We start from the raw sequence: 22815 nt of genomic DNA on the forward strand, positions 1-22815 counted from the left end.
GAAATTTATTGAAAGGCAACATAAGGTCATTTAGAAATTGTCTCTGAATTGAAATTTTCCTGTCATATTAGATTACTTGCTGGATCCTGGATCCTGAAGCTAGCTTTGTGTACTCTGGTGCCAACAACCTTGTATTGAGAGAGTGCTCTTCCAGGAAACACACAAGTTCACAGTGGATGCAATATTCCTTTTATTGAGGGTTCCAGGGACATATAACAAAGCCTCATAAAATGCCAACAAAATCATATTCTGTGCTTGGCTACTTTAAAAACCCTGTTTATTTATGATCTCGTTGAATGAGAACTGGGTGAGATACAGCCAATAACCATCTGGAAAACAGGCCAAGCTCAGCCATGAGGAGCTCTGTCTGACAATGCCAGTGTCTGAGAGGAGATGTGCAGCTGTCTCTTATCTGGCATCCCAAGCGAGACGCTGGTCCTGAAGTGGACCCCACTTCACAGGTTCCTTCAAGGCAGAATTGTGTTCTAAATCTCTGTGTCATCCAGCTGACCATTTCATTTATTTTTTATTTTTTAAAATGTATTTTTATTGATTAATGGGAGGAAGAGAAAGGGAGAGAGATAGAAACATCAATGATGAGCGAGAATTATGGGTCAGCTGCCTCCTGCATGGCCCACACTGGGGACTGAACCCACAATCCAGGTATGTGCCCTGACTGGGAATCAAACCATAACCTCCTGGTTCATAGGTTGATGCTCAACCACTGAGTCATGCCAGCTGGGCCAGCTGACCATTTTATTAATCATAACCAAATGCCAATTAAATGCAAAAGGGCTGGTAAAGAAGAGTGAAGTTTTCTCAATTCTAGCTTTTTATGGCTGAAATATTCTTGAATTGATACCAGATAAGTGAGTATTAAAATAGCAAATAACCATTGACACTTTTAAAAACTGAAGGACTATTGAAAGTCATATGTAAATATTCATGCAGAAACACTTATAAATGCATACTGTGCACAAAATTGGTTAACAAAACAGTTAGAAGATTGGATTTGTTTAGGTGAACCAACTTTTCAAATACCTTAAGAATATCATTGAATATATTGCACATAATAACTTGGGCCATTATATGATTGGTTTTTAATCTTCTCCTAAGGATATTTTTTCCATTGATTTCTAGAGAGATTGGAAAGGTAGGAGGAGGGGGAGAGAAACATTGAAGTGAGAGAGATACCTCAATTGGTTGCCTCCTACTTGCTTCCCTACTGGGACTGAAGAATCTGCCACTAGGGCTGATGCTCTAACCATTGAGAAAACTGGCCAGGGATCAGGATCTAAAATGGTAATTAGTTCACAGCTAGATATTTTTCATATTAACCTGGGAAGCCAAAGAGGTGCAAAGCTGAAACAATCTACTAGGTACAAGGCTCTCAAACCTCTGAGATAAAATGTTTCCGCTAATCAAGGCCAAGTTCATGACTGGTTTAGGTTCTTGGTGGGTGGTGGGTGGTTCAAGCCGTTGTGCTTAGCTTGGGGGAACGTAAATATGAAGCCTTCATGAGCCCCTCTCTCTCACCTGTAGGAAGGACACAGATTAACTGACCTTTAATCACTACCAACCCATTTTTTTTTCTTTTCAAGAAGTTGAGACTATGCAGACAAAATTGAAGAATCTCATCAAAGTCTAGCAAAAAAAAAAAAAAAAAAGAAAGAAAGAAAGAAAGAAAAAAGCCTAAAATATTAATATGCTCTATTCCCCAATTATTTCAATTTTCTATTAGGAAGATACATTCTATCACTCTAGTATAACTTAACCAGAAATCTGAAAAATTTGAAGGGATTAAAGGAAATAGCTCTTTGTTTACAACAAAAATAATAGCAAGTAGTAATGTAATGATTGCAATATTGCGACTGCAGGCCTTAGATCAGGGATTTCAATCTCATCTCATGGCACACATAAACTAATTAGTAAAATTCTGCAACACACCAAAAATAGATTACATTTTTTTGCCAATCTGACAAAAACATAGATATAATTTTGATTCATTCACACTGGTCAGCTACTATTGTTCTAGCTTGACAGCCTGGGGGGAAAGATGGCATTGCCCAGCCTGACTGGTCAGCTGTTGCATGGTTCACATGTCTGGCAGCACGCCAGCTGGAAGCCATGGCCTTCGGCTATGAGTTTTGCAATTGCAATTCTGGATGTGAACTCTGTATTGGCTATGTAGCAAGTCACTTAACCGCATTAAGGCTCAGTTTTCTTAACCTATAAAATGGGTTTTTGCTGAATTGCTGTGAGGCTTAAGTGAGCTAACATAAAATGCTTAACATATAGTGAGACTACAATAAATACTATTATTATTAGGTTAACAGAATAATCACAAGCTTTCATATTATTACCAGTCACTTTCTTTAATGGCAAAGAAATATAATTATAATTGTAGGCAACACCTGGGGTGAGACAGCTGTGTGTGCGTTTGCTCTCACAAAAATGCATCTATCTAAAAGATACGCTTTCCCCCTTTCTTTCCACTTATCTAATTCTTTAACATCCTTTAAGATTCACTTCATCATTTTCTCTTTAGGGGCACTTTCTTCCCTGAACAGACCAGTTTTGTCCTGCTTCTGCTGATCTCCTCGGGGTTCCTTGTTTAAACCATTTGTTTTGGGTTGGGTTTGGGTCTTGCCATCTATTGACCTGAGTTGTTATTTATCTTTTTGAAAGTTTGTGTCCTTCTGTCTAACTAGATTTCTTGGCTAGAAGCAGTGATCATAGCTCACGTGTCCCATATGGCTGAATAAAAAGAGTGCTTGCTTGGTTGATGTCAGGCAGGATACGTGGCATTTCTGTGTTGCGTTATGACTTCCCCCATTATTTTACCCTTCGGATTGCCTCTCACTGCTGTTATTTCAAGAGCACTTTATACTCTTTAGGTCACTCTTAAGATCACACTTTGTGTGTGGCTAAAAATCAATCTACTTAGAACATTACTGTTCCTTAAAATATTAACACATTTGTGCAATTCCTATTTTAAAAATTGGTGCATTCATAAGCAAATGTATACTAGGAAGACTTTTAAAAAATAAATGTCGCATTAAATTTAAATTCAAGCAGATGAATACTAATGAGGAAGGAATACAAATGAAGGAATACAACTTTTCTTTGGCTCATGAAAAATCTAGATGGCATGAGCCCAGACCAGGTGGCTCAGTTGGTTAGAAAGTGGTCCTAATACGCCAAGGTTTCGGGTTCAATCCCCGCCAGGGCATATACAAGAATCAACCAATAAATACATCAATAAGCAGAATACCAAATCTCTCTCTGTATGTCTGCCCATCTCTCCCTCTCTCTCAAAACCAATGTCAAAAAATCTAGATGGCATTCTTAGGCTTCTTTGTTTCTTGAAGGGACTGTGGGGTGAGGGTGTTGCTGAGCAGAAGAGGTGTCCTCAGGCGATTACTTTTGTTTCAACTTCTGAGTGGCCTGGGCATCCACTGGGTCTCTCTGTGGTCTTTGAACCTTCCTGGGGGCTACAGGATCAGCTGAAAGGAACATCCACACAACTAAAAAACACAACAGAACATGTCACAGAAAGTCATCACATTTAGTGCTCAATAAACATAAACACGTGCATTGATACTTTAGCTCCCTGCTGTTCCAGACTACGTGCAGACTGCGGCACCAGGAACACATAGCCCTTTCTTACTGTGCCCCTCACTCAGACCAGCAACAGCTCTGTGGGCATGTGAGGGTACAATGCTAATCCCCTGAGAGAATGTCTGTAAGAGAAACTTCAGGTGAATCCCACAGGCAACTGAGAAACAGGGCATGCAAAGAACCAACAGCAGAAGGCAGGACATCAGGGACTTGTTCAAATAGCTAAAGAGTAAATGCAAAATGAAATAATTGTGGATACATAAGTCCTCAGCAATGCAGAGTGGTCAAAGCCACCAGAGTTGCTAGAAGTTAATGTCAATTCCTGTATTTAAATGTATAGTGCCTGGCTCATGCCCAAGAGAGGAAAGGAAGGAAGGAAGGAAGGAAGGAAGGAAGGAAGGAAGGAAGGAAGGAAGGAAGGAAGGAAGGAAGGAAGGAAGGGAGGGAAGAAAAAGAGAAAGAATGAGGGAGGAGGGAAGGAAAGAAAGCAAGAAATAAAAAGTGTTTCTGAGGTGTGGAAGAGGTGAAGGCACAGAGTTTAGAGAGGGTAAAAACAGCACATGGACAGGTTCAAAAACTGGGAAGCCAGGGGAAATAGGTTTGCTAAATAAAATAAAATAAAATAAATAAATAAATAAATGATATATTTGAGTGGTTTTAGAGAATGGAGCAAAGCAAATTTCAGGAGTTTTGAACATATTAAAATTTAATTTTAGAAGCGTAGTGTGTTAATATAACTATTGTAGACTTTTGAAGGGAATATTGACATGATTCAAATATTGTAAGTCAAGTGGAAAGGGAAAGGTGAAATTCAAAGATGTCAGCCCAATGAGAAAAGCAAAGAAATTAAATGAAGGCAGAGGTATTAAAGAATATGCTCTTAGAATAGAGAGACTGCAGAATCTCAGAGGGAAGGTGGGGTGGGTGGAAAGGGCAGGTGGGTTGGAAGAGATCAACCAGAAACCTTGTATACATACATGCATAAGCCATGGACAGACCACAGGGTGATGAAGGCCAGGGTAGGGGTTGGGGGTAGTCTAGAAGAGGTCACGGGGGGGGGGGGGGTGGATGGGGACATACGTAACACTTTCAACACAAAGATTTTTAATAAACAAAGTAGGGAGGCAGGTGTTTGTCTGGGTTTCTTCTATGTTTGTGTTGCAGAGTGGGCTTAGAACTGAGAGCATTTTTCATTCTCCAGCTATTCCTCTCTCTGCCACTGCTTTTCCTAAAAATGAACTTTACTGTTTTACCATCAAGACAACTTCATGTTAGTAAATACAGTACCTGGAGGTGGAATTGAATATAACTTTAAAGGACAAGTCTTAAAACAAATACCTCCAGAGTCAAGGGTCCCGGAGTTGTTCTTGTACCTCTACTTTGGAGCAGCTTCACAAATTCTTAGTTAAAATAATTGGAGATCAATGAATCCAACCCACGCATCTTACAGATCAGAATGTTTGGGAAGAACTGTATTAATATTTCTTTTATTTTTCAATAGATGTTATGAATGAAGTGTACTTTGCAGGTGGATTTTAATTTAACTAAAGCTTTTATTGTCAGCCTCTTCATTAAGCTCACACAATGAGGATGCGTAATGAGTTAGGTACGTACACCAAGAGATATTCCACCTTCTCTCACTGATTTCTGCCCTAAACACATGAAAGACCTTGGCTCTCTAAATGGCAAGTGTTTTTGCTCCGGGACCTATAACATAACCTGCTGCTAAATATTGTTAATTATTATAGTATTTTTCTGTTCTGACCAAGCATGCAAAAATGGATCCTAGATGAGTAGTTAAGTAAAATATACATCTTACATATTTTAGAATTCATTATGTTGTGGACACAAAGTGGAGGGTGAGGTGCTAAGCCTTTGCTACATGTGTGGTAGACTTAATTGTGAGTAAGTTAAAATGCTATTGTGTCAAGGAAAGGTGTTCACAGAATTTATTTTTTACTCCTTTGGGTAACCTAATAGAAAGCCCAGAGGAAAAGCAAACCAATGTGTATCATAGATAGAGTCCACAGAAATGTCTCTTTTAGAACATGGACCCCTCTTTTAAAATAAATTTGAAGAATTATAAATAAGTGAACCACCATATTCTAGGTGTGTATTAGGAGTCAACTGTTTAACAAATCAGTTTTCCTTGGCATCCATGTCTACTTAATTGGGATGAAGTAAGATCCTGTGTCATCTCATCATGAGTGACCCTTGCCCCTTGGAATCTGGTCTCCTGAGCAGATAAACATAAACTGGGGCCCTGGCACTGGTTGCTCAGGTGCTTCTGTGACCTGACTGTGATGAGTCTCCTGATCTTCATCAAGAGCATCATCACCTGTGCACAGAGCAGGTGGCAGTGGCAGGCAGACAGTTTCTGCTGCTGCGTGGCCCAGGTTCCTCCCTGATAGCAGATCTTCAGGGCTCCGCTCTGTGGAGAGGGAGTTGTGGCCATGAACGGACCACACTGAGGCGCCCAAAGGGAGGCTGATGCCTGGCATCTATGATCCCTGGCAGAGTCTCGGTTCTTAATCACGTGCCATGCAAAATGGAGGAAGATTACTGTTATGGGCTTGGTTACTTTGAGCAGGTTAAAATTATTGTCTCTGCCTAAGACCATTTCCCTGACATGTTATCTCATTACTTAAATAAAGGAAATAGATGTCTTATGAATAATATTTACTATTCTAGTGTTCTTTCTTACTTCAAATTATCTAAAATTAGGATGAAGATTAAAGCAGCAAATATTTTACAAGTAATGCAACAGTCTCTGCAATGACAACTTTGTCAGATATGATTAATTGCCAACGTTGAAGTTATACACATGCATTCTTGCATGAGAACACAGATCACAGAGTCCTTTATTCTTATGTTAATTAACAAGAAAAATTTTTAAGTTGACTTGAAAAACATTCTACTCAGGATCCATGTAAATGATGAGAAATTCCAAAGAGAAAAAAAAAACTCAAGTAGGAAACATGTAAAGCAAACACATCTATATGCACTTTCGTATAATTACATATTGCAAATTATATTGGATGTCTCTAATATCTAATTTTTTGAAAGCTGATTCCACTTGAGATTTCAATAAGAGCATCAACATTTTGCAGGTGGCTCCTTCTGTATAGTATTCAAAGGGAATTATCCCTCTAATATGCTTACAGCCCTCAAGTAAAAGCTGAAGTTCTCCATAAAGGCCAATGAACAACATACCCTGGGAATATAACCTTGATAGGTAAAGCTCCAATAAATAGAATTTCAACATGGTTATTTATTCTATTCCTTCTGTGTAAAGTATCCTTATTTGCTTCAAGCAATAAGAAAAAAACCTGGGCTACAAGCCTCATTATAGAATGTGGAGAAGGCTTCATGTATATTCTGCAGCAATTATATGAAAATCTAAGGGGGATCACAATTTTTCAGGTGATATTTTAGATCAACTGATAAAAGAAAGGTGCAAGAGGATGGCAGATCATATCTTTGAAAAGAGAGAGCCCTGCATTAAATCCTGTTCTTACAAAATGTCTGATTAACGTGCCCTAAAGAGGATGCCAGAGCAAAGCTCCATTTTGAGAAAAGGGCTTTGTCCTCTTTCTGTGATTCAACCCATCACCGGATCACCAAATACATTTGTGATCTTGGGGAATGGAGCCTATTATTCAAGTTGGTTGGATCCATTTTCTTGATACCTCCTTAAAGATCTGTCTGCTAATTAGGGTTACTATTTAAACGATTTATTCCGCTGCACTTCCGTGCAATGCCATGTGTGGTCATATCACAGACTGTATCATGCTGCTGCTGTTCGCTGAGATGCCTCTGTAGTTAGCAGTTTCCTTTGTTCTGCTCAGTAAGTGATTTTAGGAAGGGGATGGGCTGGAAGGAGGAGTCTTGGGGTTTGTAAAATAAAATCATATCTTCCTGGTGCACATGCAAAACTTTGTGTATTTCCAAGAATTCCTTTTTAGAAAATAAATTTCAATTCCATCTGGAACAAGCTAAGAGGCACATGCCGGCGACTTTGAATGAAACCCAAATGATCCAATCCTACCTCACACATATCTTGGTTGTGCTTTCCACTGCAGTGCAATGGTAGAACAACAGTTTATTTAAAAAAAAACAAAAAAACAAAAAAACAAAAACAAAAAACAACCAACCAAACAAAAAAAACAGCAAGGAATGTCTTTAGCAAGGAAGATGTAAATTATGATAATTACTCTGAATAGTCAGATCTTTGATCATTGCTAATTAGCATTATTGCCTGGATTATAGAACAATACAGGAGCTGAACTGCAACTGCTCTTTTGTGGTGTGGAGCTGGGAAAGGCAGTGGGGCAGGCAGGCAGCCGTGTCAGCAGGTGAGTCAGAAGTTCACATCCTCAATCCTGTGCAGAATCCCTCACCTTCAAACACATATACGTGGTCCTCAATATAGTTAGCTTATTTATTGTTGGGGTTAGCCACATATTTACATATGATATCATAGTCTTGGGAGACTAAGGGGTGGAGAAATATTTTTGCTATGATGTCACTCGGGGGCAATTTTATCCATTGTAAGAGTTCAACACTAGAGAATAAAACTCACCATTTGATAAAAGTGTGAATTTCCCTGCAGAAATTTTAACTTAATAAGGAAACAAAGAGTTCAATTTTTGGTGTATGAAATTTTACATTCACCTCCCCATTCATTTAGGAGAACTGCAGTTGAAAACAACCGATAAAGGGTCATTAATTTCTGATTTGAGAGCCTTTTTCAATAGTAATTTGTAACAAAGTAGATTCTGAAATCAGAAATAAATATGATTATTAATTAGCAGACCAACATCAGCCATGTAAATAAAGATACTCCTATAATTTGGCAACTGCAATTCCTAAATAACCTGGAAGGCAGAAGAAAAAAAAGAGGAAAAATCAACTATATTCATCATTCTCGCTGCAGTCTCACCGTTTCTCCACCTCATTAGAGTCACTGAGGAGAAAGGAACATAGAAAAATATGAAGCCAGTGACAAGGACAGCCACGAGTCTTCCCAATACCTGCACGAATTCCCTGCCTTGATCCTTTTAGTTTGAAAGAATAAGTTTGACTAAATGTGTGAGGAGATTAAACAGACTGGTGGTAAGCATTAATTCCGCTGAATGAGCAATGCATTTGGATTGCAGAGATGCAAATAAGATAATACTTTTCTTTTCCTTTGACATAGCAAGGAGATTAGTTTAGAACATCAAATTTGATTTTGTTAGAATATATTAGCAGTGTTTTAATTAATATCAATTAAACCCTTTCTTTCCCTGGAGCTTGATATATTCCTAATGCTCTCTAAATCCTCTGTCTTTTATCCATCCACCTACTCACTCCCCTCTAAATCACCAGGCCTTTGTTACAGTCTTCATACTTTCACTGTATTCAACTACTAGCTGCTTGCCTAGAGTTGTCTTGCCCATAAAATACTTCCCAGTTAGCGGATTTAAAATGAGCCGTGTTCATTAATACAGCTGATTTTTTAAAGGTATGATTAGAGAATCAAACATTAACATTTTCTGTTCTTTCTTTTGGGGAAAAACATTGCAAAAGGAGCTTTGGCTGGCTAGCATCACTTGGCTTCATTCTCACTAGAAGCTTCCTACATTTCCAGCGGCACTGGGTTTGAGCTGGGACTTCTTAGGAAACATGCAGAAAAGGAGAAAAACGGGGGTTGGGGGCGCTAGTTAAATATGGTGAACCATATGCTCCGGGCTGAACTGTAACTTTGTCCTCGGAGGTGCTGCATGGCGTTTCACTCATTATTCCTCCCTCTCTCTCACTTCCTGTCTTTCTTGTCCCAAAGCTCCAGTTCACTTCTTTCTCTTTTCTTCCTGCAATGCCCCCTCCCCATTCCCCCCTTATTTTTTATCTGCAAAGCTGGATTTGCACTTTTAAAGATCCGTATCCATAATGCCCTGCTTGTTTCGGTTGCACTCTCTCTTTTTAAAAGACAGCCTCTCTAATTGATGCGTCTGGACTAGTCTAGACTGGTAGTGATTGAACCAACCACCAATTATGTTCTTCATTTCACTGAACTTCACTGATGGGCTCGCTGAGGAAGAAGGGGTGCTGAGAAACCTATCTTTATACTGAAGCAGTTCCCCGTTGAAATATAAAATCTTGTGTGTTGTTATGCATTCCTAAATACCTTGTGATCAGTTGTATAATAACAACCTCAGAACACGAGCAATCCACTTGGAAACATGCAAAAAACCAAGAGAGTTCCCTCGAATACAAACTGTACCACTTGGATTAAATTACTATCCGGTTACTATTTAAAATCACAGAAGAATGATATCTAGCAGGTTTTTGTTGACCCATGCATACATTTTCATAAAATTAACTGCAGATATATTTTGACTTTGAAAGGTATCATATGTCTTAAATATTTGATATAAATCATGGGATGCTATAGATCCATAAATTAAAGTGATGCCTTTCCATAATTTCCAAATACCTATGCATGCACATCAGCTAAGATGGGGGGGAAGTCATCAATCCAGTCTATACAAACCAAAAAATGACCTGAAAAATCCAATAACTTTCCCTTGAAACACATTCAGACTATCAAAGGCCGGAGAGTGATATTTAAATGTTACAAGTACACAGCGATTTTAACAAAAGACATGGCACATTGTTCCACAGTTCATCCTCTCAATTCAGTTTGCGGATACAAAATGGTTCTTTGACTATGATTTAGAGTCAAATACTAAAATCGCAATGAATATTTAAAATCAAAACAAACAAAAGACAGGGAAGAAGAGCTTCCTTAACCTTTAACATGCATAAACAGTTACAACCAATATAAAGTCTCCAAATGAAGAATGCATTTGAATTCAGGATTGATTTAGGTATTTTCAGAAAATAGAAGATAAATATTGGTCCAAGAACACCAAAGTCGTTTAAATGAAATTGTATATTGGAATTTTTCACAACAAAGAAAGATAAGTCACGGTTTCTCTTTTCTAACTATGACATAGATTTAAATCACTGAAATTATTCTTTTACAAAATGTCACATTTTTCAGAAAACTGCAAATTAGGTAATGCTAACAATTACCTCAAAAGATAATTTTAAATGTATAGTTTTGTGTTATAAATAACTACATTGGATTGGATTAAATTCCTGATAATTTCCCCTAACTTTTTCACAAAGAATAATACAGTTAATCCTAAAGGATACACTATTTTTGTGTGTGTGTGCATCCTTGTTTTCTTTCAGTATATATCATACATTTCCAATCCCTATTACTTTTAAAATCATTGTACATAGCATTTTAAAATCGTAGCCAAGCAAGGAGGCTATATATCTCCTTTTATTTTATTTAAGATCTTGAAAAGAAGTACAAATTTAGTCTTTTTAACACCAAAATGCCACCTTTTATCCAGAATAAGGAGAGTAAAAATTTCAGCCTATGGCTCTATTGGCCCAGATTATTGGTTCACCACTATCACTGTCTGTGTTCACTATCTAGCCCTGTATGATACACATGTGTGGAACTGAATATCTCATATGTCCACATGCCCATTTTTAGGGCAGTTTTAAGATGGACTGTTGAGTGTAAAAGTTGGGAGCCTGGGGCATGCTGGGACTTCAGCTGGTGTGCTGAGGCCCAGCACCAGGTGCGAGCTGTCCCTGTTCCTCTGAGGACCGCCTGCGGCTCTGGGGAAGGGCCCCGGGTAACAGCCAGGGAGCCGCCAGGCCGCCCCGCAGGGACCCTCTCCTGCCCAGGCCCCTGCCTGACCCGCCAGCGCGCAGCCCTCAGCTGCACCCGGGGCGCCAGGCAAACTTTGTTTTCCTGCGTTTGCTTTAAGGGGAAAGTCCCAACAAACCCGGTGCTCAGGCGCGGCTCGCAGCTCCCGAGAGCCTAACCCGTGGACCTGGACTACACCTCACAAGTTAGGGTCTCAGGGACCGAGGGGCGCGCACTGCTCCTACGGAGACAAAGCCAAGCCCGGCGGCGGCTCCTGCTTCAGGGAGAGGGACACACAGGTGGCTGCCCGCCGGCTCCCGCCGCAGGTGCGGGCCGCGTGCGGACTCCCCGCTGCACACCATGCCTCCCCACGCATGCCCGCACACCTACATGCTTGCACACACATGTCCGCATACGCACGCTTGCACACGCATGTCTGCACGTGTACATGACTGCGCGCACATGCCTGTGCACACATGCTTGCACACCTACATGCCTGCACACAGGATGGTGAGCACGCTGCGGGGGCCGAGCGTCTGACAGCGGCCAGTGCGGTGAGGGGCCAGGTGCAGGGTTCGAGACTCCGAGGTCTCGGGGCCAAGTGTCCCCCAAGCTTCCGCGCCTCCAGCGCTGATGACCGAACCGCCTGCGGCAGCCCTCCCCGCGGCACCGAATGCCAAACCGGGCAGGGAGGGACGTTGCGGGGGGAGCAAGGAGGGATGGTCACTCACCGGCAGCGGCCGGCGGCGGCTCCAGGGCCGGCCGGGCGGAGCTGGTCCAGGCTGAGCGTCCTGGGGCCGGGCGGCTGGAGGGCGGCGGGCGGGCGGAGGGCGGCCCAGAGCCCGGCTGCCCGGTCCAGCTTTGCCCAGAGAGGGAGGCGGCTTGGGTGGGAGCATGGCGGGAGGGGCGGAGGCTTTGAACTATTCCGTTACTTCTTCCTGAGATGAAGGCCTCCGAGTGCCAACCCCTCCTCCCTGGCAGGCTGGCCCTGGCCCGGGGTGCGTCTGGGAGTGGCCTGAGCCAGGCCAGGGTCTGCCCACATCCCAGGCGCTGAGGCTCCTGCCCCCATCTCCTCTGTGCCCCCCCATCTCCGCTCCTGCCCCCATCCTCTCCTACCCCCCATCCTCTCTGAGCTCCTGGCCACAGGCTGCAGCGTCCCTGTCGGCCTGGAAGCTGAGCAAGAGGCTCTGAAATGCCTCCCAGAGGGAAGGGTAGGAGGAAAAATAACTCTCAGAACTGTCCCAATCTTCCTTCCCTCTCTCCTTCCCTCCTTCCTTCCTTCCCTCTTTTTTCCCTCCCTCCCTCCCTCCCTCCCTCCCTCCCTCCCTCCCTCCCTCCCTCCCTCCCTCCCTCCCTCCCTCCTTCCTTCCTTCCTTCCTTCCTTCTCCTTCCTTCCTTCCTTCCTTCCTTCCTTCCTTCCTTCCTTCCTTCCTTCCTTCCTTCCTTCCTTCCTTCCTTCCTTCCTTCGCTTTCCTTTCTCCCTCCCTCGACCAGTGTGAGCCAGGTGGGCGCTGTCTGCCGGAGGACAGAGCAGCCCAGGAGGGAAGACTGGGGGCTGAGGCCTGAGGACCAGCCGGTGCGGTCTGCCCCGGAGCCCGCTCCCCCGGGTGGACGCCCCGAGGCTGGACCCGCCCGGGCTGCGCTCACCTCCGGCTCCTCCGGCCCTTCCATCCATCCGTCTGTCCTCTGCCCCTGCCCTGTCCTCTCAGAACAGCCCTCCGTCCCATCCTGCCGCCCCCATCTACCTCTGCTCCCCTCCATCTCCCCCGCTCTGTCTCCCCGTCTCCCGCAGCCCCCCACCCCCCTCGGTCTCTCCCTGCCCCGTCCCCCATTCCCCCCGTCTCCCCCGTCCCCCCATCTCCCGCCGCCCTGTCCCCTTTCCTATGAAAATAAGACAACATGCCCGTTCTCGGCCGAGGCTGCCTCTGAGAACGCATTCACTCCGCTCCCCGGGCTCCGGGCTCCGGGCTCCGGGCTCCGGGCTCCGGGCTCCGGGCTCCGGGAGGGGGGCGCGGAGGGGGGCTGCGACTGACAGCGGCGCCGGCACAAATCAGCGCCGTGGCTGCTCGGGGCTCCCCGCCCCAGCTCCTCTCGCTCCGCTCCCAGAACCGGCTCCGGGGGCCCGGGGCGCGGATCCCGGGGGCGGCCGGTGCGGGGCCGGTGCGGGGCCGCGGGCGAATCAGAACCGCCCTCCCCTCCCCTCCCCGCTGCAGGCTCTCCTCCTGCGGGAACCTTGGCGCCCCGCCCGGTCCGCACACAAAGCTTGTGGCCCCCCATCCCCTGACCCTCTCCAGCTCCCCTCCGGCGCCCGCACCCTCTGCAAGGCGCCCCAGCTGCCCGGGCGAGGAGGTGGCTCACCGCTCACACCACCCCACCCCGCACCCCGCACACCCCGCACACACGCCACCCCACACCGCAGCCGGAGGGTCGGGTCTGGGTTCATGCTCAGCGGGGTAGCAGCGGAAGCAGCCCGGCCTCCCAGGTGTGCGCCCCAGGAGCTGACACACCCCTGCGGGGCACCCGGGGGTGGGGGGGTCTGGGCGGGTTCTCCTGGGCGGGAGGTCAGATCCCAGCCCCCCTGCGGGGCTGCAGGGCCGGGGTGGCTCATCCACACTCACCGGCGGCCCCGCACCTGAGGCTCCGTGCTCCCTGGAGCTGCCTCCCCTCCTGGCTGCACCCAGGTTCTCTCTGCCGCTCCTCCGCCGGGACTGGAAGTGAACCATCGTCACTGTAGCTCACCCTCACCCCTGGCTTCTGCGCAGACGTCTCCTTATTCCCGAAGCAGCTCGCCCCAGTGTCCACACATCTCCTGGTGGTTGAGCCGAAGCCTCGCACAGGAGCGGGAGCCCAGGGACCACACGTGGTACAGGAAGCAGGGAGAGGCCGCCAAGCGGGGAGCGCTTCCCACCATGTCTGCTGGCACAGTGTAAGAGCTGAGCTACACAATGGTCTTGTCAGACAGGCATCACCCCAAAACCAGGGTCTCCTCCTAACTGCACCAATGGGCATGCTGCCCCGGAGCCGTTTTCCCTGCTGGAGCCGCAGGCAGCAGGCCTCCATGTGAGGCCATCCTGGCCCGGGCACAGGGGAGAGGAGGGGCCCTCTGAGAGGGCAGGCTTCCTAGGTCCATGTTTCTAAAAGATAGCTTCTTTGTGCTCCACTGGAGAGGACGCTTAGCTCCGACTGTGAAACCTGCACCAGCAGGCGGGGTGCCAAGGAGAAGGAGAAGAAAGAGCACATGCAAATGGAGCCTCAGAGAGAGGAGGGAGGGGGAGGAAAGGGCGAGGGGAGGGGGAGGGGAGGAGAGGGAATCAGAACAAATAGAGGCAAAAAGAGAAAGACCTGCAATCATAGTGTTGGGAATTCATTCAATACCTTCCTCCATTTTTTATTTATTTATTTTTTGTCCTTATTGAGCAGGAGAAGGATGGTTGACAGGGTTTGTGACGAGGTGAGAATTTCTCAGATTTGTCTAACAGTGCGTTTGGAGTAGACTCAGAGGAAAAGACAGGCTGGAGTGATCATGAAGGGCGGAGCGGTCCAACAGCATCTTTGACTCACTGTGCCGCCCTGCAAGGCCAAGATGAATCATCTCTGAGCAGAGTGGGCTGCTCAGGGCTGGTCCATGTGCTTGTCCATGGAGGCCAGATGTGGGCATCACATTATTGGCTCATCTCCAGCAGAAAAGGTACATGGGGGATGGAGTGGACGGAGACCCTTTTAAACCTCCGTGCATTTGCAATGATAATTCAGAGTGATGATTTTTACACAGTAAACTAATTTGCCTCATCTATAGTCACTCTACTTACAAAGATAAACAAATACATGAGTTATGAGTTATGAAAGTTTTGCTATGAACACATCATTTTCTCTATACAGCTGAGGGATGTCTTTGGAGGATACTTATTTCAAGCAGTTAACACCTGACCCCAATTTCTGCGGGTAATTAGTGAGCTAGATAACCACACAAAGTGGGTAATTATTTAGTACCCAAGGGGACTCCAGAAGTGGGTAGTGGTTTTGTTAGCAAAAGCACATCTCTAATTATTGTACCTATGATGGGTGTTTTAAAATACCAGTTATACTACACGAAGTGAACTGTGATAAATAAGTGAATTATTTTGCTGTCCTTGGTATACCCATTTTATATTTAATTATAGTTAATAATATTTACCTCTCTTGTGTGGAGTGTTGTGAATATTAATTAGTTACCATCTTTAAGACTCTGGGAGATGAAATGTGCCAAAGAGCTTCTAAATATAATATTATTACTGTTATTAATATCTTTGCTAATAATTCTAGGTTGGGAGAAGTTTAAGTAGATGCAATTGTCTAGTCTACATATTGGTTGGAATTATGCTGAGGCCACAGAGGTAATGAGTTTGGTTCTGGGGAGTGGTCTTCCATGGACTGAGCTAACACAGGCTGTGATAGAGGGAAAGCTGGAAGCTCATTCACTGACAGTGGCTTAGGTGGGTCCCAGGAGCCAGGAGAGGAGCTGGACAAAGTGAGAAGCAGAAGCTAGAACCAGGGGTGGGCAAGAAGCCGCTGAATCAGCCCATCACGCCCTCGTCCTCAAGTCTGCTGTCCTTCCCTCTGATGAGTAACAAACAAGCACACAAATCTCCAAAGAAGACATTCGTACCAGCAGAGGACCAGCTGATCCTAGCCAAATCAAGCAGCCCGGTGGGCAGCGCTTATTCTGGAGGACAGTTGGTACCAATGATTTGTCAACTACAGGCACAGCTTTTAGGTGGAAAACAGGCACACCCAGGCCAAGTCAGGGGTGTCATCTGAGCAGCAAGGAAGAAGCACTTTCTAATTCACTTGCCTTTATGAATCACATCCAGGACAGTAAGGGGATATCAGTGTATTTTGCTGAGAAAGGAAGGGGGGAAAAAAGAAAAGGCAACCCTATGATTCAGGGACCTGATTCTCCAGAGCAACCAGGCCTGGGAAACAAGAAGCAGCAGAAACTCACTCTTCTTCCTCTGTCCTCAAGGCGTCTGGGCCGGTTGTCTGGGCTTGGTTGGGGCAGGACAGACAGCAGCCTTTGGGATCCAAACCTTGAACATTTTTTTCTTTCAAAGCAGGGTTGTCCTGGGGATGAAGCCCAGGAGTCTGGGAGATGGGAATCACAAAGATGCTGCATTCAGCCAAATTCATGGCATCCCTGGAGCAGGAGAGGGGAAGATCCCACTAGTCAGCCTGCAGGTGCCCCAGCCAGACCGCTGAAGAGAGTGTGCAGGACACATATTTGTGCCGTGATTGGAAGCCATTGTGTTTTAAAAGTTAGGAAGCAAAGATAACATTTTTTCCAAAATTCACCTTAACCCAGGCTTCTGAGCCGCAGTCCAGTGTTTGCTACCCCCTCTCAGAACTACGAAGGCCTTGGTGTTCTCCAGCCCCAGTCCCTGCAGGCCCAGACTGTGCAGACTCGCCCCTGCACCTGCTCCACAGGCTGCGTGGAGCAAGCCTTCATCCCAAGCGTCCTCCCCAGGCCTATCGCTGTCCTGCCTGGGCCCGGCTCCTGCTCTGGGTTCAAAGGCCCAAGCAAGTTCTTCTCTCCCCTTGTCATTGTAACATATGCTCTTTCTTCTCCAAACTTTTATGATAAAATGTTTTCAGGTTTGACCGTTTCTTTCATCTGTGGCTACCACCATCTCCTCTCACTTTTAGTTGACTTTCTTGCCACATAAAAATATAGTTCTATCTCATGGTATGGACCGCAAACCCCAAAGTCTTCTGCCAACATCTCCCACTCCCAGCCCTCTCTGCCCACGTTAACATGTCTGAAAATTCATCTCAGGGCATTGCCCAAAGCTTACCTGGTAAGAGCTGAAGCCAGTGGAGAGCAGCGGTGTGTGTGTACTGACCTAATTATATGAATGCAGCACAAAATAGTCTGATATACAGGAGCAGAAGGAAGAACAGAAGAAAGGAGTCTGGTGTAGTTATAGATGTTTAGGATTTAAGCAGCAGAAGCTGATTATTGCAAGAACTTAGAGAGAAAAATTTGTGTTTTTATGTATATACTAGAGAGGCCTGGTGCACAAAATTCATGCACTTGGAGGGGGTCCCTCAGCCCGGCCTGCACCTTCTTGCAGTCCCAGTGCCCTCGGGGGATGTTCAGACCTAAGCCAACAGTTGGACATCCTTAGTGTTGCCCCATCACCAACACTGAGCTCGCCAGCTGTGAGCCCAGGTTGTGGGAGCACACTAACCATCAGAGGACAGCTCCTGTGTTGAGTGTCTGCCCTCTTGTGTTCAGTGTGCATCATAGCGACCAGTTGTTCCACCATTCAGTCTATTTGCATATTAGCCTTTTATTATATAAGGATATGTGTATACACACACAAACACACACACACACACACACACACACACACTCACTCACTCACACACACATCTCACATTTAGTCCATATCAAGCCTTTACCACACAATACACTAAGTTTACCTGGTATCTGAAAGGTTGTTTCCAATGCTGTGAGCAGTGTCAGGCCATATGGATCTGCAGTTAAAAGTGAATGTGAAGACCTTCAGGATGGCCTGGAAGAGGAAGACAAATGCTCACAAAGCATCTGCCTCTCTTCACCCTTTGCCCACTTCCCCCTGCCTGGCATCTCCCTGGCTTTCACACATGGCTGTCTGTATCATGGTTATGCATATATGCCTTCAACCAATTCCTTCACCTTCTTTCATGCAGTCTCCCCTCCCCTCTGAGACCCATCATTCTCTTCCGTGCTTCCATGCCTTTGTTGCTATTATGTTCAGCATTTTATTGAGTTCATTAGATTCCACATAAAAGAGAGACCATTTGGTACTTGTCTTTCTCTGACAGGCTTATTCTGCTAAGCAAAGGAATCTCCAGGTCTGTCCATGCTGTCTCACAGGGTAAGATTGCCTTCTTTTTTATGACTATGAAGTATTTCATTGCAGGCTTATAGGCTAAGAGCTACCATCACACCTATCCTGTATTTCCACAAGGACCTTCAGCTTATTATCAGTATCCAACCCTCAGAATACTTGTGTTCTTAATCTTACTACTTAGTATTTATCGCTTTAATGTGCAATGCTGTTTTCTGAAACTTCTCTGACAGCCTTTCATTGAGGTTCTTCTTGGTCACAGACACTTAGCCATAACAAACATTCCCGTTAGCCTCCAAAACGGCCTTCAAAGCCATCATCTGTGTTTTGAAAATGCAGAGCATAAGGGTCAGCACCTTGAGAGCTGTACTGCTCAGGAGGGCCTGCTAGAACTTAAACCTGGGCTTATGTCCATCAGCATGGCCTTTTCTTTGCACCCTGAGGCTTTTGACCCCATCTCAGTGTAACACACTTTCTGCAGTTACTCCTTCAAACCAGTTTAGTTTATCCTTCTATGTATTTTCCAAAGGGCCCTATACTTACTCTATCTTAACATTTATTCATTTCTCTCATTTCATCCAGTAAATATTGATTAAGTGCTTGACTGTATGCCAGGCACTGTGCTAGACAGGCAGTCTCCTTAGCTAGAGGACAGAAGGCAATGCTGAGGTATGGCACTGCCTACATCCTATGCTGTCTCCACTGCCAGACTCTAAGGTGAGTGAAGCAAGGGTATGGCATGGTCCCTTTTGCATTCTGAGTATATAGCTCAACCTGGCACAGAGCAGAAGTTTTAAATACAATTTTATGCTAATGTGGTTTTGATCTTAACTTTTAGAGAGATCTGGGGGGGGTGTGAAGGTGGGTAAAGGGGGAAAATGGAAATTTGTAATAGTGTATACAATAAAAATAAAGTAAAGAAATAATCCTTAGAATAATGCTTAATAAAATGCCCCATAAAAGTAGAATTTAATAAATGGTGAATCGCAGCCTTACTTTGTTTCCTAAGCTGTATTTTGGCTGAGGCCCACTTAGAGCTATGTTTAATGTGCTTCTGAAATATAGCAAATTGCTATGGTTAACTCATGCTCCATGTCCTGTGTGGAGCTGGCACAGGCTGTCTGAAGTCTTACTGCTCTGTGCATGAGGAGGTGCGATCGGTGATGAAGTGTCTGGGTGACAGGGCTGTGAAGGGTTCTCTGGGCCATGAGCAGGGGTGGAGATCTTTGAGAGCATGTGGGTGAGTTCAGAGCGGAATACCCGACCTGGCTTAGATGACCTCATTTCAGAGAAAGCTGTTGAGAAGCTAGAAATGGTTCATGAAATGTGAACTAAAGACTCCAGGGTTTTATAATATGTAATCTGGAAAAATATTAGACCATTTCTTATTTTGCCTGAAGAATGACTATTTAAATATGTGTATATAGCATTGTTGGCAGGCTTCTACTCTAGTCTTCATGTGAGCAACTCCTGTCTCTGAATAGGGAAGGGGAAGGGGAGAGTGATGGTGTTCACCCAGTCCTCAGACAAGTGTTTTTGCACATTTGGAATTTCAACACCATTGGATTTGAAGACAAATCTGTGACTGTCTTCAGTAGGCTCAGGTAATGTTCATCATATCCATCCATAACAGTTTCTATAGATGCATTTTTGAGGCTGGCAGCATCTCTTCAGGAAGGGCTGGATGGGTACCCATAGCCCACTTCCTCCAGTCCATGAACTTCAAACATCCCTTAGATGTGAACAATCTAAATTCCCTCAGCAAGAGTCCCTCATTGATTGACAGAACTGTTCCTTACTACTCTTCACAGGAAGAGGAGCAATACAAAGCTTACTTATGCACTGTTTGGTTAGCAAAAACTCTTTTCCTAAATTGAGAAGACTTTGAGCAGTGTTTTGGACAGTCAATCAGTAGCTCAAGGGTTCTCAAAAGGAGTTGTGCGGTATATTTTAAACCCCAAGTCACACTAGCTCCAAGTGTCAGGCTAAATACTTGGATTTTGGCCTAATAGAGGGGAAAAAAATTTCTTTTCTTCCTTCCTTCTTCCCGCCCTTCCTCCCATCCTCCCTCCCTCCCTTCCTCCCTCCCTCCCTCTTTTCCTCCCTCCCTCCTTCCCTCCCTCCCTCCCTCTTTCTTTCTTTCTTTCTTTCTTTCTTTCTTTCTTTCTTTCTTTCTTTCTTTCTTTCTTTTTTCTGTGTGTTTCTTTCTTCTTTCTTCTTTTTTTCTGTGTGTTTGCTTTCTTTAGTCTTTTAAGATACTAGAGCAAATCATGGGAGATAACTCTTCAGCATGTATATATGATATATATGCACATTAGGCTTTTATACATAGAATAGAGGCCCATTGCACAAAATTCTTGCATGGGGGGGGGGGGGTCCATCAGCCCAGCCTGCACCTGTCTAATCAGAGACACATCCTTTTCATAATCTGGGACCTCTAGCTCCTAACCACTCACCTGCCTGCCTGTTTGATCACCCCTAACTGCCCTCCCCTGACAGCCTGATCTAGCCCCCAACTGCTTTTCCCTGCTGGCCTGATCTAACCCCCAACTGCCTCTGCCTGCCTGATCACCCCTAACTTCCCTCCTCTGCCAGCCTGGTTGCCCCCAACTGCCCTGCCCTGCTGGCCTGATCTCATCCCTAACTGCCCTCCCTGCAGGTCTGATCTTCCCCCTAATGGCCCTCCCCTGCTGGCCTGATCTTGCTCCTAACTGCCCTGTCTGTCTTGGACCCCACCATCATGGCTTTGCCTGGAAGAAAATCAGACATCCAGAAGATGGCCAGTTGACCTCATCTAATTAGCATATTACCTTTTGATTAGTATAGATAGATTATATAGTATAGGATTGCTTAAATGGGGAGAGGGAGCCTTTTCAGCAGGAGGAGATGCTCTTGGCAGATAATAATCCCTATATCTGGACTGATAGCCAGCCATATGCACTATACTGCTAAACTGGTCATTAAAAAATTGAACTGCTTTCTTATACCTTACACCAAACAGCTGTTGCCTTTAAAACCCCTCCTCACCCCCCCCCCCACCTTAGGTTCTGCCTTCACAATTCACCCAGATTTGGTTCTGATTGGTCGGTTTCTATGCCAGTGTCAAAAGCTCTGCCTTTTAGGCAGCCATTGGTTCCTCCCACTTCACCCATATTTGGTTCTGATTGGTTGGTTTCTATGCCAGTCAACATATCTGGGCCTAATTCCAAGTCTGATCAGAGAAGCATGGCTGATCAGCAGCCCCTGTGGATATCTGGAGAGAAAGAGAGGTGCAGCTGCTGACCAGGCCTGGAGAGAAAGAGAGAGACAAGGACTTATCAACAGCTGCAACAGAAGCTACAAATCAGACCCTGCTTCTCTCTCCAGGCTGCTCTCTGGGCCTGATCTGCAGACCCTTGCCAGTCAGTGCTGGGTCGTCATGCCCACAGCAGTTGCAACCCAGTACTGACTGCAGGATTGACTTCTGGTCAGTTGAGTCTTCAGTTATTTTGGATGTTACAGACCCTGTGTTTTTATATATTAGGATGTGTGCTGTATGTGTGTATGTATGTGTGTGTATGTAATATTTTGCTATGAACCTGTAAAACAAATATATTGCCTCTTTAACCCTCATTGGGTGAGTTTCAGGGAATTTGGCTTCTAGCTTTAACTTCTCTGATGGGCTCTCATGGTCTGTGAAGCTCTCTGCAAAGCTAGTCTATAGTCCATTGCTTTGGGCCTGACTTTACCAATTTGTAGAAAGTTCATTTCAATAGCTTTGGATTCTAGGAAAGTAATGGAGAAAAGCTTTCAGTGCTATATAGTAAGAGGAAAAGTGGGAGAGAAAGAGAGAAAATCAAGGCCCTTCTAAAATGTGAGATTCCCATTACCTGGGCACTAAGAGAACTGGGCCTGGCATTATAAACAACATTCTTCTTGTTTGAAGTGTGTCAGCTAAACACTGATTCCTATTTCTGTCCAGGTTCCCTGCCATGGAGTTGTTAGTGTTAGGCTGGCAAGCAAAGAGGCATGTTTCTACTGCTGGACTTTTGAAGATCGAGATAGCTAAGCCAAGAGTGTAGAGATGATACACAACCATGGACACAGTCCAAGAACTTGGTCTGGAGACATTCATATGTTTTTTGAAACTGCTATGAAGCCTGCATGTTGTGAGGGAAAGAGGGGTGTGGGCGGGTTGGGCTATGGAAGATAGGAGTGCTTTGGTCTCAGATCCAGTCTTATTGATGCCACAGTTCCTAGAGACATCTTTGCTAACAAAATTAATGCTTTTGAGAAGATCAAGGCTTGTCTAGAGTACTCACTATCCATCCACATTAAGGGTTCATCATAACAAGAGATTGGATTACAATTCGGATTTCACTGTTTTCAGTCAAACTCCTAATATCTTTCACTATGGTCATAAAATCACTTTGAAACTTTCCAGATTTTTCTGTCTTTCTGATTTCTTAAAGCTATTTCAGTTATAATGCTTTAGAAAAAGGAGAAGGGGAAGTAAATATTCTCATATCATTTCATCATTTCCATTTCATATTTGGAACCTGAGGTACTGGTCCTGCTCCCTCCTCCCTTTGCCTTTTCTATAAGATTTGGGGCATGTTATGTATTTTTGAA

At 44.9% G+C, this 22815-nt stretch overlaps 1 protein-coding gene across 2 annotated transcripts; it reads right to left on the reverse strand.

The window, feature by feature from the left end:
• Positions 1-743: 743 nt before the first annotated feature.
• Positions 744-14508, reverse strand: LOC123651298. 2 transcript variants are annotated; one of them, XR_006739921.1, is made up of 3 exons: positions 13968-14341; positions 12067-12273; positions 744-3527 (listed from the first exon to the last, which is right to left on the reverse strand). XR_006739921.1 is itself a non-coding variant. In XM_045572351.1 (3 exons), exons 1-3 carry the CDS (start codon positions 14393-14395, stop codon positions 3421-3423), a joined length of 756 nt encoding a protein of 251 aa, XP_045428307.1. In that variant the 5' UTR covers positions 14396-14508; the 3' UTR covers positions 744-3420. The 2 variants fall into 2 exon arrangements, 1 of the variants encoding a protein (XP_045428307.1); XM_045572351.1 differs by having other exon boundaries at positions 13954-14508.
• Positions 14509-22815: the final 8307 nt, after the last annotated feature.

Source organism: Pipistrellus kuhlii, unplaced genomic scaffold, assembly GCF_014108245.1.
Source record: "Pipistrellus kuhlii isolate mPipKuh1 unplaced genomic scaffold, mPipKuh1.p scaffold_m20_p_45, whole genome shotgun sequence".
Classification (NCBI taxonomy): Eukaryota; Metazoa; Chordata; class Mammalia; order Chiroptera; family Vespertilionidae; genus Pipistrellus; species Pipistrellus kuhlii.